The following is a 14,178-nucleotide window of genomic DNA, read 5'->3' as shown; positions in this document are numbered from 1 at the left end:
TTTAGAAATCACCTCCCCAGCATATGGAAACAGACTCCCCAAACCAAGATATCAAAATGAATTGACTGCTTGAAAATCTTCTTCCCTCGGTCACAGAACAAGGGTGGCAATACTTACATGCCTCTGGGAAGCCCTTTGGATAAGAAAATCCTATCCACATGCAAAATATTCTCCAGAAAGAGCATTATTTGCCTAGTGATTCATCCTTATTGTTCTGATATTAAAAAAGAAAAAAAAAATCTTGACACAAATTTTGGAGCACTACACAGAGTTTATTTTGAAAAAGAAATCAAAGAATGTTTTTTTTTTCATCTCTGAGCCAGATGGAAAGAACAAACAAATGTATTCCATCCTAAGAAAGGAAACACATGAGAACTTTCAAAAAAATTTAGCCAAGTATTTTATTTATTTCTTTATTTATTAAACAACATGGAAAAAAAAGGAGGTGGAGATGATAAATGAACAAATAGACTCTGGCTTTAGGAAGGCCTAGTTTCTAGGGAACAAGGATCCTGTCTGTCAGGCACAACGCTTTTTGGCCTATAAACACCCAAATGACCTTTGAGTGAACATTGGGTACACACCAGGAGCTGTATGACTGCCTCCTTGTCTCACTCCTAGCTGGGCCATGGGTGAAGCGAGTTGTCCCACTGTTATTCTCTTTCTGTGAAGGCTCAGCAGTGACCCCACCATGGTTTTCCAGTACTCAAAGAGTGGCTAGAAAGGGGATGGAGGCCCTTTCCTCTCAAGGAGCCACATGAAGAGTACAAGTTGGAGAGGTTTCTTGATATAAAAAAGATTTTTTTCCCAGAGAGAACAATCAATCACTGGAACAACCTCTCCAGGGATGTGGTAGAGTCCCCATCACTGGAGGTTTTCAAGATGTGGTTGGACAGGTCCCTTCCAGCCTGGGCTGTTGTATATCCTGGCCTTGAGGCAGTGCCAGGTGAAGGTGGCTGTGTCCCACTGCTGCTCCTTACCAGCAGATTAGGAGTAAGCTTGGATGCTGACACATCCTGCTCCTGGTGCAGCCTGGTGTCCACAGAGGAGCAAACATCCCCAGGTGCACGGAGACCTCAGCAGAATGGGGGTGGGAAGAAAAGCAAAGAAAATCTGGAGGCTGGGGCCGGAGACATTTTGTTCCCTTTGGATCCTGCATCTGCCTGAGATGCTGTGCTTCTAACCAAGGAAGCTGCTCTGGGGAAAAGCGGTTTTGTTTTCTCACAAGAGGATCAGCTCAGCCTCCTCAGCAGCCTTTCCCCTACTGGCTGCGGAGCTGTTTCCTTTGACAGCCAGCATCCGCGCTCCAACCAGCTCCTCTCCTTGCCAGTGAGCAGAAACCAATTCCTGCTACTTGCTAAAAACAGAGGAGCCATCTGCCAAGAACAGAAAATTAAAAGAGGAGGTCAGCCGCTTGAGAGAGAGGGAAGTAGCAGGATCAGATTAGCTGTTACAAACAGCCTGTTTAAAGCAGACCCGATAATGGCTCATCTACGGTCTGATCCTGCTCGATCAAGGACAAGGGGCCCTTCTTGTTGCCTTCTTCCATCAGGACAGGGAACAGCCAGAGGGAGCTTAGATGCATTTTGCCTTGTTCAGCTTCAAAACCAAGTCTTTAGCATCTAATGTACTGCAGGAGCAATGCACTAAAACTGCAACTAAAGGATAAAATAGCCACAGTCATGCTTGGAACCAGGAAGGTGTAAGTGAGAAGAAAGGCTTTAATTCGAATAATGGTCACCAATTTGATTTTTAATGCCTATGAATGCTTCTGGCTGTTTGTAGACACAGCTCTCCATGTGTCTCTTGGTTACAAAAGCACGTGCAGGAGTAAACAACATTCGGTTCTACATTTCCACTCAGTGCTTTCTTTATTGGAACAACTGCAGGTGTTATTTATAGACATCGAAGAGGATGAAAATTCCGAGATGTATAAGCTCCAATCAGCTGAAGGTGATTCAAAATAAATTAATGAAATGTCAGGAATGGACTTAAGAGATCCAGCACTGGATGTAAATCACAAATGATTTTGCACCCCCTCTGCCTTCCTCTCCCTTTCCTGCAACGCTCAGAGTGCTTGCCAGGGGATATGAACTTGCATTTAGTTCGATGTAAAATGAGAAAAAGAACGATGGAAATGTGTACTCAGTATGCCAAGTTACAGTACTCGCACCTAAGGAGGAAAGCCAAAACTCTAGCTGGGACAAAATGATTTCCTATCACTTAAAACTTTCCATACAACCTGCGCTATCACTCAGACCATACAGAAAGCAGATTTAACAGGGATGTTTTCCAGACCCCATGTGGCAGCTCTGACTTTCATGACAATTTCTTGGCCCTTTCTAGTGTCCTGCTTGCATCCTTGCCAATCTCTTCTGTCTGTGACAGGTTCTTGAGCTGCCTTAACGCTCTCCCAGTTCTCCCAGTGATTTCAGCCTTCATTGCCATTTGACACCTCCATTTCCCCCTTGCAGGATCACCAGGTCAGAAGGATGGTCTGTCTCAGCCCTCCTGGCTGCTCAAGCCAGATTTTAAGGATGACTGAATACACTAGGCATGCAAATGTGGCATCCATCTCCAGCCAGTTTTGACTAACAGCTACAGTCTTTGCTTCAAATACACAGAGGGTTTAGAGCAGGCACATTTTGTTTCTCAGTTAGAGGTGGGTAATTAGAGCATTATTACAGATAATTACAACCCAGCATTGAAATTCACTTTGAAATAAGTATTTAATTTATAAACATGTTGCATCTTTAAATTGTCCTAGTTCAATGGGTATTTCCATGCTAAGACCACCCAACTGCCTGTGATTTAGCTTAGCTGCTGTGCTAGATTTCAACTAGCTAAGCAGCTCTGGCTGATGAACAGCCATTCCTGTAACCTTACAGTGTTGATCGTCACTGCACGGAAAACCGCTTTAGAGGGAGTGGAGGGCACAAGCTGACTCTTGGATTACCCTACCTTGAAATGTACCATCACCCCTATTGCTCAAGGAAGAGAAGGATGGTATCAGGGCGAGAAAACAGTGTATCTGGGACTTACACAGAGGTTTGTTGTGAACTTCTTGGGTGGATATAGGTTCATCACATCAGCAAAAAGCATAAAGAGCTTTATCTAATATGGTAGATGCTCAGATGGGCTTATTTTACCTAAATACACTGACATCCATAATGAAGATGGAGGTGCTCCTCTAATCCAGTGTTGCTCTGGAAAGCTTCATTCCCCATGGTTTGTGAAGCTATCTGAGCATGCAAAGCAATAGTTTTGTACCTCGTTATCCAAAAATAGCAGCTTAACATAATCTCCATAGACAATGTACAATATATAGGTAAACACTACAGCATGCATCTACATACAGCTCCTAGGGCCAACATGACAGGGCGTTTGGCATGAAATGTGATGAGAAAGCCAACAGAAAAGCCTCAGGAAAAGCAGTGCATCTCAAGAAAGGCTCTGCCTCCAAGATGGAGACACATGGTCTGTGTAGCTGCAATACAAAGACCTTTCGCTTTTAATTAAATATGTGCAATTTTCATTTTGTTCCTGTCTCACATCTAGCATATGCCACAGGACAGATTCCCAAATGTAATATTTTGTGCATTTTCTTTAAGTAAATTGTACTTTAAAAGTCATTCTCTCCCCACCCTCATCCCCCAAAAAATGAACACTGGAGGGAGTGTGGGATTTCGGAAAGCAGCAACCTTTAATTGGATGTTCTTAGGAGCAATATTTGAAAATCTGAAGTACAAAACCTTGTCTCTTTCCAACAGAGCTGGAGTATTTCAACAACCTCATCTGCATTCAGCCAAGGTAAATGGCAGGTCAGGAGGCAAAGGAAAAACAGCTCTCCAGCAGAAGAAGCCAAAACAACTTCCCTTGTGGTACAGAGTGTGGCCATATGAAGAGTATAAAAACTGTGAACCAAAACCAGGGTTTCTGCTAATGAACTTCAACGGGTCGCTAATTTGTTTAATTCCTGATAAGCAGCACTGCTGCCTAGACAACGGCTCATGGGACTGTGGAGGAAACTGTCTGGTTGATGATATCATCTCATTTAGCCACACTGCTTTCTGTTTGTAGCATATTTTATTTTCCAGTTTGTTTGGGAGAGAAGTACTGGTCCAAGAAAATAGAGAGATCACTTTACAAAGTATTTTGGAGAAATGCAAGACTTCTCTGAGTATGGCATGTTTTTATTACCAAATTTTGAAATCTGTCTTGAAAAGAAACATATTTGATTTAGTATGTGCAGCTCTTTTGTTTCTGTTTCCATAGAATCTGTCCCCTGGGCTTGACTTACAATGTGGGTAGCACCTATTAGGGCAGGATTCCTCACAAACAGGAAGAAGGAATGAAAACATTTCAACTTCTGTGGCATTTCCTCATGAGTGGAAGAAGGCTGACAGCTAGGCAGGAAGGCAAGAAAGAAGGAAGGAAAAAACTTTTATTAACATGGTCTTTGCGGAGAACCCTGATGGAACACTGGCTGAAATCAGAGCTACAATGAGTATCTAGTCCTTAGTCAACTCAATTGTTACACACGCAGACTAGATTGCGTAAAATAAGAAAAACACTACCTAAAATCTGTTTAAAAAGTTATTTATCCAGAACAAGTCATCTGGGAAAGTACAAATATTTCTAACTGGAAAAATATTTCTCTATAGCTGAACTAGGCCTGGTAGCAAACCTTAATGATTTATTAGTACCTTATTTTTTTTTTTCTTTGGCCCCTGTGCACTATATTTATTAAAAAAAAAAAAAGTCAGTAAAAAAGAGAACAATTGTAAAAAGCAAATATTTTGTACAAAAATACAAAGTTTTAAAAGCTCTTAAAAGTATATTCCATATTATTGATAAGAGTTGGACTATATATATATATTTATATAAATCTATATATTCGTGTATCTGTATAATTTTCCTACATTTGGGATTTTAGCAAATGAAACACACTGTGTACACAGTTGTTTTATGTTTTTTTCTATAGATGAGTGGCCAACAGTCTTACTCAGATTGACAGAATGTCTTCTTCCAGAAGACAAAAGTTGCTTATGTATGTGGTTACTGGTTGGGAAGAAAATCTAGAACAATATTAGTCCAACAGTATTTCCTGATGCTGTGGGTAGAAAGGCCTCAAACAATTGTAGGATGCTGAAGAAGAGTTGCTGCTGAATTCCTTTATGCATTTAAACCAGTTTTCAGTGCTTGCTTTTGTTTGTTTTTTTTTTTGTTTTGAATTTTTGTAGGCAATGTTGCTCTCTCCCCGGATTTTCTTTTTCTTGAAGTAAATTTCCATAATATGTAGGTATCTGTAAAGTCACAGCCTGTTACACTCCAACTATTTGCCCTACAGGATGAGAGAAAAAAGAAAAACAAACAGAAAAAGAAAATCATCACATAAAAGGCTTGTGAAGATTAAACACATTTCCAAAAAGAAAGCTTACTGAGATCAAGGTATGTTAAAAATTTAAGTGGATTCATATGCAGTATATGTAAATCCTGGTGGATAAATATTTGTAAACTATGAAGCTTTGCTAAAATAACAAATGTATGTAGGAAGATGAGGGCACATTATGTTGTCACTTACATACAGTCCTTCACTCTGGACACTAGAACAGGGTTATACACAGACAAAGCTTGTTCAGCACTTTGTTTTGTTTTGCTTTGCTTTAAGGGGATGTTTTTGTAGATGGGATGTATTTTTGGCAGTAGCTGACATTTCCATCTACCTTCTCTGAAATTCAGCCTACACGTTTGCAACCAGAGCAGCCAGGCACTCTTGGCAAAGCAATGCTACACCAGGCTGTATGTAGGCGATAACATCTAAGCAGAGCACCACCATGAACACGGCTACCACCTTGCTCTGTGATGGCAGGGCTGGGCTCTAAGAAGCCACGTGAACCACCTGCACTCTGCCGTTTGCAGAAGTGCCTGCACACCCAGAAAGAGAACCCCTGTGGAAACCACCTGGGTGACTGCTTGGACATGTTGTCCGTTTATGAGCCCTCCACTTCAACTGCCATTATTTGCAACAGAGCAGTTGCATGGCAAATGGACCCAGCCTCCTTGCACTATAGGACATCTCTTGGCAGCATTGCTGGTGGGAATTTTAAGACCTCCTTAGCAGTCACCAAGTGCCTTGTATTGCACAAACTCTCAAAACAGAGTCTATTTGTTTTTTGAAGGCTGGTTTCTGGGCCACCCTAATGGCCAGCTTTCCCCCCTGCTTAGCTGCTGAGTTTATAAAAACAGCTCCCATTGTGGCCAGGGTCTGGAACACATGTGCCAAATCATGCCTGAAATTTTAGGCACATTTCAAGTCTGCAGGAGATGGCCAAGATATAGAACATGTCATGCCTGCGCTCAGTCTGGAGGCTGCTTTTCCAGAGTGTGATCAATCCATCATCCATTTTACACAAAGTCTTAGCACTGCCATTGCAACTAGCTTTATGGCTGGATCATGTCCCCACTACCTGTGCAAAATTTACTTGAATTCGGCTGTCAGTAGGGTGAAATAACCAAACCAAGTGCCTGACTTACCTTTGTCCATGTCTTTTTCACAAATGAAATTGTTAACATCTTCACAGTAGAAGTCATTCCAGAGCCCAGCATAGATTAACCCGGCACAATCTTCCCCTGGCCCATGCCCATGGCTCCAGTTATCAGGTTGCCCATTTTTCCAGTTTCTTTCAACAAAAAAAGCAATAGATATTATTGCACAACGCAGCACACATGACAGTTTTTCAACCACAAGAAATTAACAAAAACATCATGAGATCTGTTCCGAACGGGAAATACACGTTGAGACAAACAATACATGGCTCTTGTTGGAAATGGAAAACAGATGTATAACAGAGAAGGGAATCTATTCGGCCTCGGGCTGCCAAAACTCAAAGACCTAAAATTAGACTGATGAACTTTATTTTAGTTTCTGAATGTACATGCACATACAGTGGGAGTGTGCTCTGTGCTCCGTGTGCATCGTTCCAAACCTGCAAAGTCTGTGCACTTCATTCCTGCCAGCAGACGGTACTGCGACGAGCCGGCAGCTTGCTAGCACTGCAAACCATGGCAGCACAGTGCCTTCTTCAATGTCTACACCGAGACGGGCCTCTCAGAAGGCACAGCTAGAGTTTATTTGTTTTACGGATTGGTGTTTCGACAGGAAGTGAACTTTTGAGCCTATAAGGAATGTACAAAATATGTATCCACATGTCTTTTGAGATTATTAGCCTTGATGGTGAAACTTAACTCAGCATGTAAAGAGCTTACAGCAAGTGTTTCCTCATCCTGTTTTTGTTTGACAAGTGAGAAACACTTCCAGCCTTGGGACTTAAAAACTCCATTTTCCTGAAGGAACAGGTTATTGACTGGAGCTTGTGATTGCTGGCTGATATGGTCCATGCTCAGCTAGAAAACACGCCTGCCTGACACACAGTGTCTTACCAGGCACCTGGGAGGACACATGGCTTTCCAGAAATAATGAAATACTTTGAAAATCAGTAACTGACAGCTCTGAGTTTATTACAGGGCACCTAAAACCATGGGGTGGTGGAAATCTGTTGAAAGCAGTGGCTGAAGTGGAAATTGGGCACAGTGCTGCCATAAAGAGGAAGAAAAATGAAAACAGGGAGGGAGAAAAAGGGAAAAATATTATGTCTCATTTGAAATGCATCTGACTTTTTCCATGTTTCTCATCAAAATGAACACCAATGAAATCACAGCTAATCATTTCGTAACATCTGACTGACTGAGCCTGTTTTTCTGCTGCACAGCATGCTCAGATCTGTAAACTCTTCAGTCCGCTCCTCGGTATTAAAAATTTGGGTGGTTGCAATCTGTTCCATTTAGGACAAATTAGGTGTAGCCCTAGGATTCCTGGAGAGCTGCCAATTCAGTCCTCAGCTGGCCAAAGCTTAGACACCCTAATTTCATGCATTTTCCTTATGTTTAATGCTTTCCACTTGGATTTGGGCTTTATCTGAAAGCTGGTCATTTTTTATCAGAACGAGCACTCTATTTATAGCCAGTTGTAATGCAAATAAGGAAAAATCAAACCAAGACAGAAAAAAGTCTGTGCTTTCCATCTCAACTTTGTAATAAAAGTCAGGAGCAAATGTTTTGGCAAGAAACACTGTGTGTGTAGTTATGTGATTCTTTCATTCAGTGTTCAGTTTTCCTCCTGGCAAGGAAATAAAGCTGTGTGCATGAAGAAGGCAGAGAGAAAAAAAAAACAGTTCAACAGCACCCTCAGTGAAGAATTATTTCATTGGCATCTACAAAACTCTGGATCCATTGGATAATTTCTAGATGCTGTTTTCAGAAGTGTCAGCAAGAGTGGTAGCATCTGCAGAAAATAAACACTATTGTTTTTATTTACGTACGTGTAATCTGGTAAGGATCCATCCACCCATCTCCATTCATTTTCCTTCTCTGAATCTGTAAGTCCAATCCAGAAGCTGCCTTTCCCTGCAATCTGCCTTTTTATCCATTGCTGTGGAAGGAAGATCTTAGTCCATAACATGCAAACACAACAGTCTTTGGAGCTAGTAAGATACTCTGGCTTCATGAGCATCTTTGCTGTCAGACAAGGAATGGCCAGAGGAATTTTTATAAGCTGAAGATAGGTTTTAGGAGTTTGCCTTGTGACCCCCTGCCTAGAATCCATACTGCTACCTGCAGGTGCAGTAGAGAGGGCTAGTCATCAAAATTAGATTGACATAAAGTCACAGCCAACTTCTTATGGCTATAAATTGAAAAAAAAAAAAAAAACAAACAAAAACACCAAAAACCCCAGACAGTAAGCAATTGTATCTTGACATTCCCACTGCCACATAACCACTGAATAATTATGTTGAACGGTACTAAAAGTACAGCTAGATTTATATAGTTAAAACACTTGTGTCACAGAAGTCTTAGGCTGCATATATTTAAAGGAAATTTAAAAATAAATGATTTTCAACACTGCAGACCTTACCCCCCAATTTTGGATAATACGCAAGCCAAACTGGACTGCATCTCCAAAGGTTCAAAACTCCAATTCTCACCAGCCTTTCTGTGTGCTCTGTGCCCACAACCATCAGCATGAGTTGCTCTGCTCATGCTGTCCTGTACATGGAATAGCTGCTGAGCAGGCAGAAGGTGGATAAAATGCTAACTGGAGTCAACCACCGCGTCTCCTTCACTATATGAATTCATGACACTTTCAGCTTCCCACTTGCCCTGTGGCTTCCACCTGTTAAATCTCAGACTCTCCTCGAGAAACAAAACCAAAACCTAGTTACCTGTTCTTCTTTGTTGTTTATAATAACCAAGTGTGATGCCCTCTCTTCACAGAATAACTTTGCCTCTTCGAAGATTTCTCTTTCATTTGAAATGTAGTAGCACTTTTCTGTATAGTTCTTCCAATGAGGAGAACAACCTATGATGTGAATTTTTCTGTGTTAAACCAGTTACTGAAATCAATGAGCCAGTGGTAATTTTCTGCATTTGGCCGATAATAAATGGAGGATCCCACACCCATCTACAATGTGCTGCCATATAAAATACTTAGATATCATTTGAGAATTTATTTAACAAGGTCCTGACACTGTGAAATCAAGGTTAAACTGTGTGGCCAAGGCAATTATTTATTACTCATACAACTGATTTTTCTTTAGCTGTAAATATTAACTTAAATCAGATTCAGGTCACGCCTATGAAGATCAACAAGCATAGCTTCATTTGACAGGGCTCCTTATGATGAATCTCAAAGATTAAGTCTAATGTAGCAGAGGTTATTTGAACCACTAACTCTGGTGTCCACCCTCTGCTAGATATATTCGGATCTCAGTAAAATATGCATGCAGTGTTTCGATAGCTTACCATTAGCCTCAGGCACCGATGTAGGTTCACTCTGTAGTGCCATTGGCATCCCAGGACCTGGTGGCCCTGGTGGGCCAGGTGGGCCCTTTGGACCAGGCAGCCCAGGGACTCCAGGTAGCCCAGGTAGTCCTCGAGGTCCTGGTACTCCTGGCTCTCCCACAGTTCCTTGGAGGCCTTGAAATCCTGGTGGGCCTTGTGGCCCAGGTGGACCATCTTTGCCTTGTGGTCCTGGTGGTCCTGGGTCCCCGCTTGGTCCAGGCAGACCCGTCTTGCCAGGAGAACCTCTCTGACCTTTGGAGCCCGGTGATCCTCTTGAACCTTTCCCTCCTTTTTCTCCTGGTGGCCCAATTGGCCCAGGTGGACCCTTTTCACCTGCAGGTCCTGGTGGTCCAGGCTCTCCTTTTTCTCCTTTTTGTCCTTTTAGGCCAGCAGGGCCAAGAGGACCTTGTGGGCCTCTGTCACCTTTAGGTCCCCTTGGACCAGGAGGGCCTGAAATAATGTAAGCAGTCAAAGTGGGGATACAAACAGACAACAAAACAAAAACACCATTCGGGGGCCTTGTTTGATATAATACCTCAGACCAGCAACACTGGACATGCAGCACTGTGAAAACTATGCTAACATCTACTTTGAACAGTAGTTGTAAAAATACATCTGCTTCTCAGGCATTATACGCAATTTCTCTTTCCTAAGCCTACATGAAATACAAGATTCAGAGGAAAATCATCTGATGCACCTTGTCCTGTGAACTGGACAGTGCCATGATGCCCCAGGTGACCAGCTGAGGTACCAATCCCTACAACACATGGTCTGTGCTGGTTATTCATGCAGTACTGTGTGTTGATGCTCCCATTCTCCCATTCCTCTACACTCCTTTTTCCTCATTCTTCTCTTAGACTACAGGACTACAACATCACTCCTGTAATGCCTTCTTTCTTACTCTGTCAATAATGGGTTGTCAAAAAGAGACAAAAAAGGTGGAAAGTGTGCAATAGGACAACTATGGGAAAGGCCAGTACAATTCATTAGGTGTTAGGTTATAACAGGAAACAGAACAATACATGGTAGGAAATAGTAATATTGTGGCAGTTTTTCATTTATAAACAATAATTCTGGATTCTATTCATGGATGAGTAAATACTTTGCATATATATACATATTTTCAACATCATTTAAAAAGATTCAAAATTCTTCAACTAGAGTCATTTAGACCTGGTTTAAATGAAAAAGCTTAAGGTTACTAACTTGCAATCTTGGCTCTAATTCAGGCGTAGTCTATTTGGAACAACAAATTTTTGTTTATGATTAGAATTTTAAGCCTGGCTGGTTCCCATCAGGTTGGCAATATGAGCAATCTTTTCATTTAGCTGGGAGAAACCTCCTAAACTTGATGCTATTTCTTTCTGAAGAAAATAAAGTATCCCAGGATTAAAAACTAAGCAAAGTAGGATGTTTTCTGGCAGACTAAAAACTGGCTTAAAGTAAAATAGCAACTTGTTTTTCAGTAAGGGTGGACCTTTCTGGGAATAGTCCAATATATATTTTTAAGCCATTTCCTCCTTAGCAGGGATTGGTTTTTTGAGGTTCCACACCTTCACTAGCTTATTTTAGAAACTAAATGAAAAGCAGATCCATGTAGTCAGTCAGAAAAAAATTTTGCTAAGTCAGAACCTTCTTTCATAACATCCCCATTCTAGGCATGTAAAGAAGTCATAGGAAAATTAGTAAGGAAAATTCAGGCTACATATACATTTCCAAAATTTAGTATTAGACAATGGAAAACCCCAGGACTGTGTACCAACATGCACTAACTTCCACAGAACTACTGTATTGCAAATAGGAATTCATCAAAGACTGTTATGGGCATCACTAGAGAACCTGCATACCTTGTAGGATAGTGAAGTTCTTGATGAGCTGGCCGTGTTTGGAATCTACCAGCTTCATTTCTTCCATGATTACCGACAAATTGGCAACTTCAATATCTAACCTTGACCTCATCAAATCCTGTTGCATCTTCAGAGATGCAGAGTCTAAACGAATATTGGCTAGTGTGCTGTTCATAAAAATCAGCTCATCTGAATGTTTACTTAAGGTGTCTGTACAAGTTGTCCTGACCTCATTGAGATTGCTAGTCAGTGTCCGTAGATGGTGAGCAGTGTAGCTGATGTTACTAATGATGCTAACTATGTCAGTCTCAAAGACCTGGAGCCTCTCTTCTAGCTGGTTGAATTTGGCAGCAGTTCTGTTTTCATATTCTTTATGCTGTTCCTGGAGATCCTTCAGATTTTGTTCGTTGGCTTGGGCAATTGTGGTGATGTTTTCCATTTGTCCACTAAAAGAGCTGAGCTGATTGTTCATGTCTTCAAGTGTATCATTGTTAGCTTTTGCCAATGCTGAGTTGTTGGCAGCCAAAGTCTGTAAATTTTGTATTTTTTCCTTAAGCCAGTCATTGTCCTTCCGGGCCTGAAGGACAACCTGCTGTAGATTTTGAAAGTCATTCTTTATTCTTAGAATAGCCAAACTCGTATCTTCCATTGACTTCTGAAGGACACTGATAAGATTTCTTTGCTGTATTTGTGTCAGGTTTAAGTTGTTGAGGTTCATGATGACCACATTATGAGAATGCACTTGGTTTTGCAAATTTGTTTGGATATCACTTGTGTCTTGTTGAAGATTGTTGATATAGCCAGTATATGCCTGAAGAGTCTTATTGACACTGATGATCATGAAAGAGTTACTATCTAAGGCACTTCTCATTTGGCTCTGTCTATCATCTAGAACATTTCCAGACTCTTGCAGCTTCTCCAGTGTATCTTTGTTTCTGGTAGTTTTCTCTGCAATGTCATGCAGCTGCTGACGAAGAGCCAGAATGTCAGATCTGAAGCTAGACAGTTCAGTGTTAGTATTCATGGCTTTTTGTCCAGCTTGGTCATCTGTTGTACAGGGGAAAAAAAAAAAAAAAAAGCTTTAGGATGATTTTTTTACAACACAGTATTAAGAATTACAATATATTTTAAGTACGGTAGGGCTATCCAATGTTCTGTCAATAGAACTTCTACAATACATTTTCCAGACAAGAAAAAACACTAAACAAAGTTTTGTCATTAGACAGAGTAGAAGTCAAATAGACGAAGACCTTGTGTCTTGCTGAGGAGAGCAAAATGACAATTCTATTGTCATATATGGGAAAACCTACTGTTAGAAACTATGATGAATATATACAGTCAAACAGTGCTTGCATTTTGAATGAAAACTGAATGGTAAAAAGAATTCAAAATACTAAAGAGGGATCAGAAGGTTTATATTTTGAAGTCACAGATGGCTTTTGCTGAAACCTCACAAGTAAATTCGAGCACTTCATATTTTCTTCCTCCTTTTTCTGCCAGGTGAAGCATCTTCATAGTGATTTAGTACATATATTTCTTTTTTTTTTTAATTTTGGGTTTAGTTTTAAAATAGTTCTAATACCTATTTTAAAACAGTCTGGCTAGAAACAAAAGCTTTGCCAGCAGGGTACTCCAGACATGACAGGATATGATAGATTTCCTTTTTTTTTTCTCTCTCAAACATACCACTATTGCTTCTAATGACATTTCTTTTGCTGTTATTGTTTCCTCATGTTCTGTGTTTCAGGAAGGCAAAACTCTAATCACTGAGGAACATCTCAGCTCTTGCTTGCAGTGCTCTACAGTATTCTTCTGGGAGCTTGTCTGAATGTGATTAAGCTTTTGAGGCTGCACAGCTCATCATCCAGGACACAGAAACCAAAGAAATAAGCAGTCAACACTCACTTTGAGGGAAGATTCCCTTTCTTGACCTCAATCACTTCCCTCTGCTACACACAGACCATATATTTTTGTCCCATCTAAGTATAGCTATATTTATGAATTACAGCCTGAAGTTTGTCATTTCCGATGTCTCCAAGAGCGGGTAGGATGGTTTTCATAAACTATGAATATGGCTCTGTATGGAGCTTTCTTCTGTGTTTGTGAGAGTCCTGATGGCTAACAGTAAACGGTGACTTGTGAGAGAGACTTCAGTCTGAAGTGTTTATGGAGCCTTTCATGGATGGACATGTTCCCAAGCACAGTTCCTCTCCCTGCCATTTGTCTCGCTCCAGGATCTTCTCAGCTCTGACTCTATGTTTACCTCTCAGTTGCAGCTCAAATTATATCGTGTTCCTCACACAGATCTGACAACTGCCAGGTCCACATACAGCTAATCCCTGAAGGCCTGTCTTTCATTTACCACATGCTGGTATCCCTTTAACCCTACTACAGTTCTCTTACCTTTATGCCACCCACAAAACTGCCCTGT

At 41.0% G+C, this 14,178-nt stretch overlaps 1 protein-coding gene across 2 annotated transcripts in view; it reads right to left on the bottom strand.

Moving 5' to 3' along the window:
• Window positions 1-260: 260 nt before the first annotated feature.
• Window positions 261-14,178, bottom strand: part of COLEC12 (collectin subfamily member 12) — a 98,214-nt gene continuing 84,296 nt past the window's right edge. For both annotated transcript variants that reach the window (XM_082753110.1, XM_082753111.1), the window contains exons 5-10: window positions 11,748-12,794; window positions 9,862-10,350; window positions 9,282-9,418; window positions 8,382-8,491; window positions 6,538-6,683; window positions 261-5,344 (exon numbers count right to left, since the gene is read on the bottom strand). In XM_082753110.1, coding sequence (XP_082609236.1) covers window positions 5,325-5,344; window positions 6,538-6,683; window positions 8,382-8,491; window positions 9,282-9,418; window positions 9,862-10,350; window positions 11,748-12,794 — 1,949 coding nt within the window. In that variant the 3' untranslated portion in view covers window positions 261-5,324. The remainder of the gene's footprint in view (window positions 5,345-6,537; window positions 6,684-8,381; window positions 8,492-9,281; window positions 9,419-9,861; window positions 10,351-11,747; window positions 12,795-14,178) is intronic.

The sequence above is a fragment of the Aythya marila genome, assembly GCF_965140915.1.
Source record: "Aythya marila genome assembly, chromosome: 2".
Classification (NCBI taxonomy): Eukaryota; Metazoa; Chordata; class Aves; order Anseriformes; family Anatidae; genus Aythya; species Aythya marila.
The sequence above is the reverse complement of the archived record's forward strand: the minus strand, read 5'-3'. Positions and strand labels throughout refer to the sequence as shown.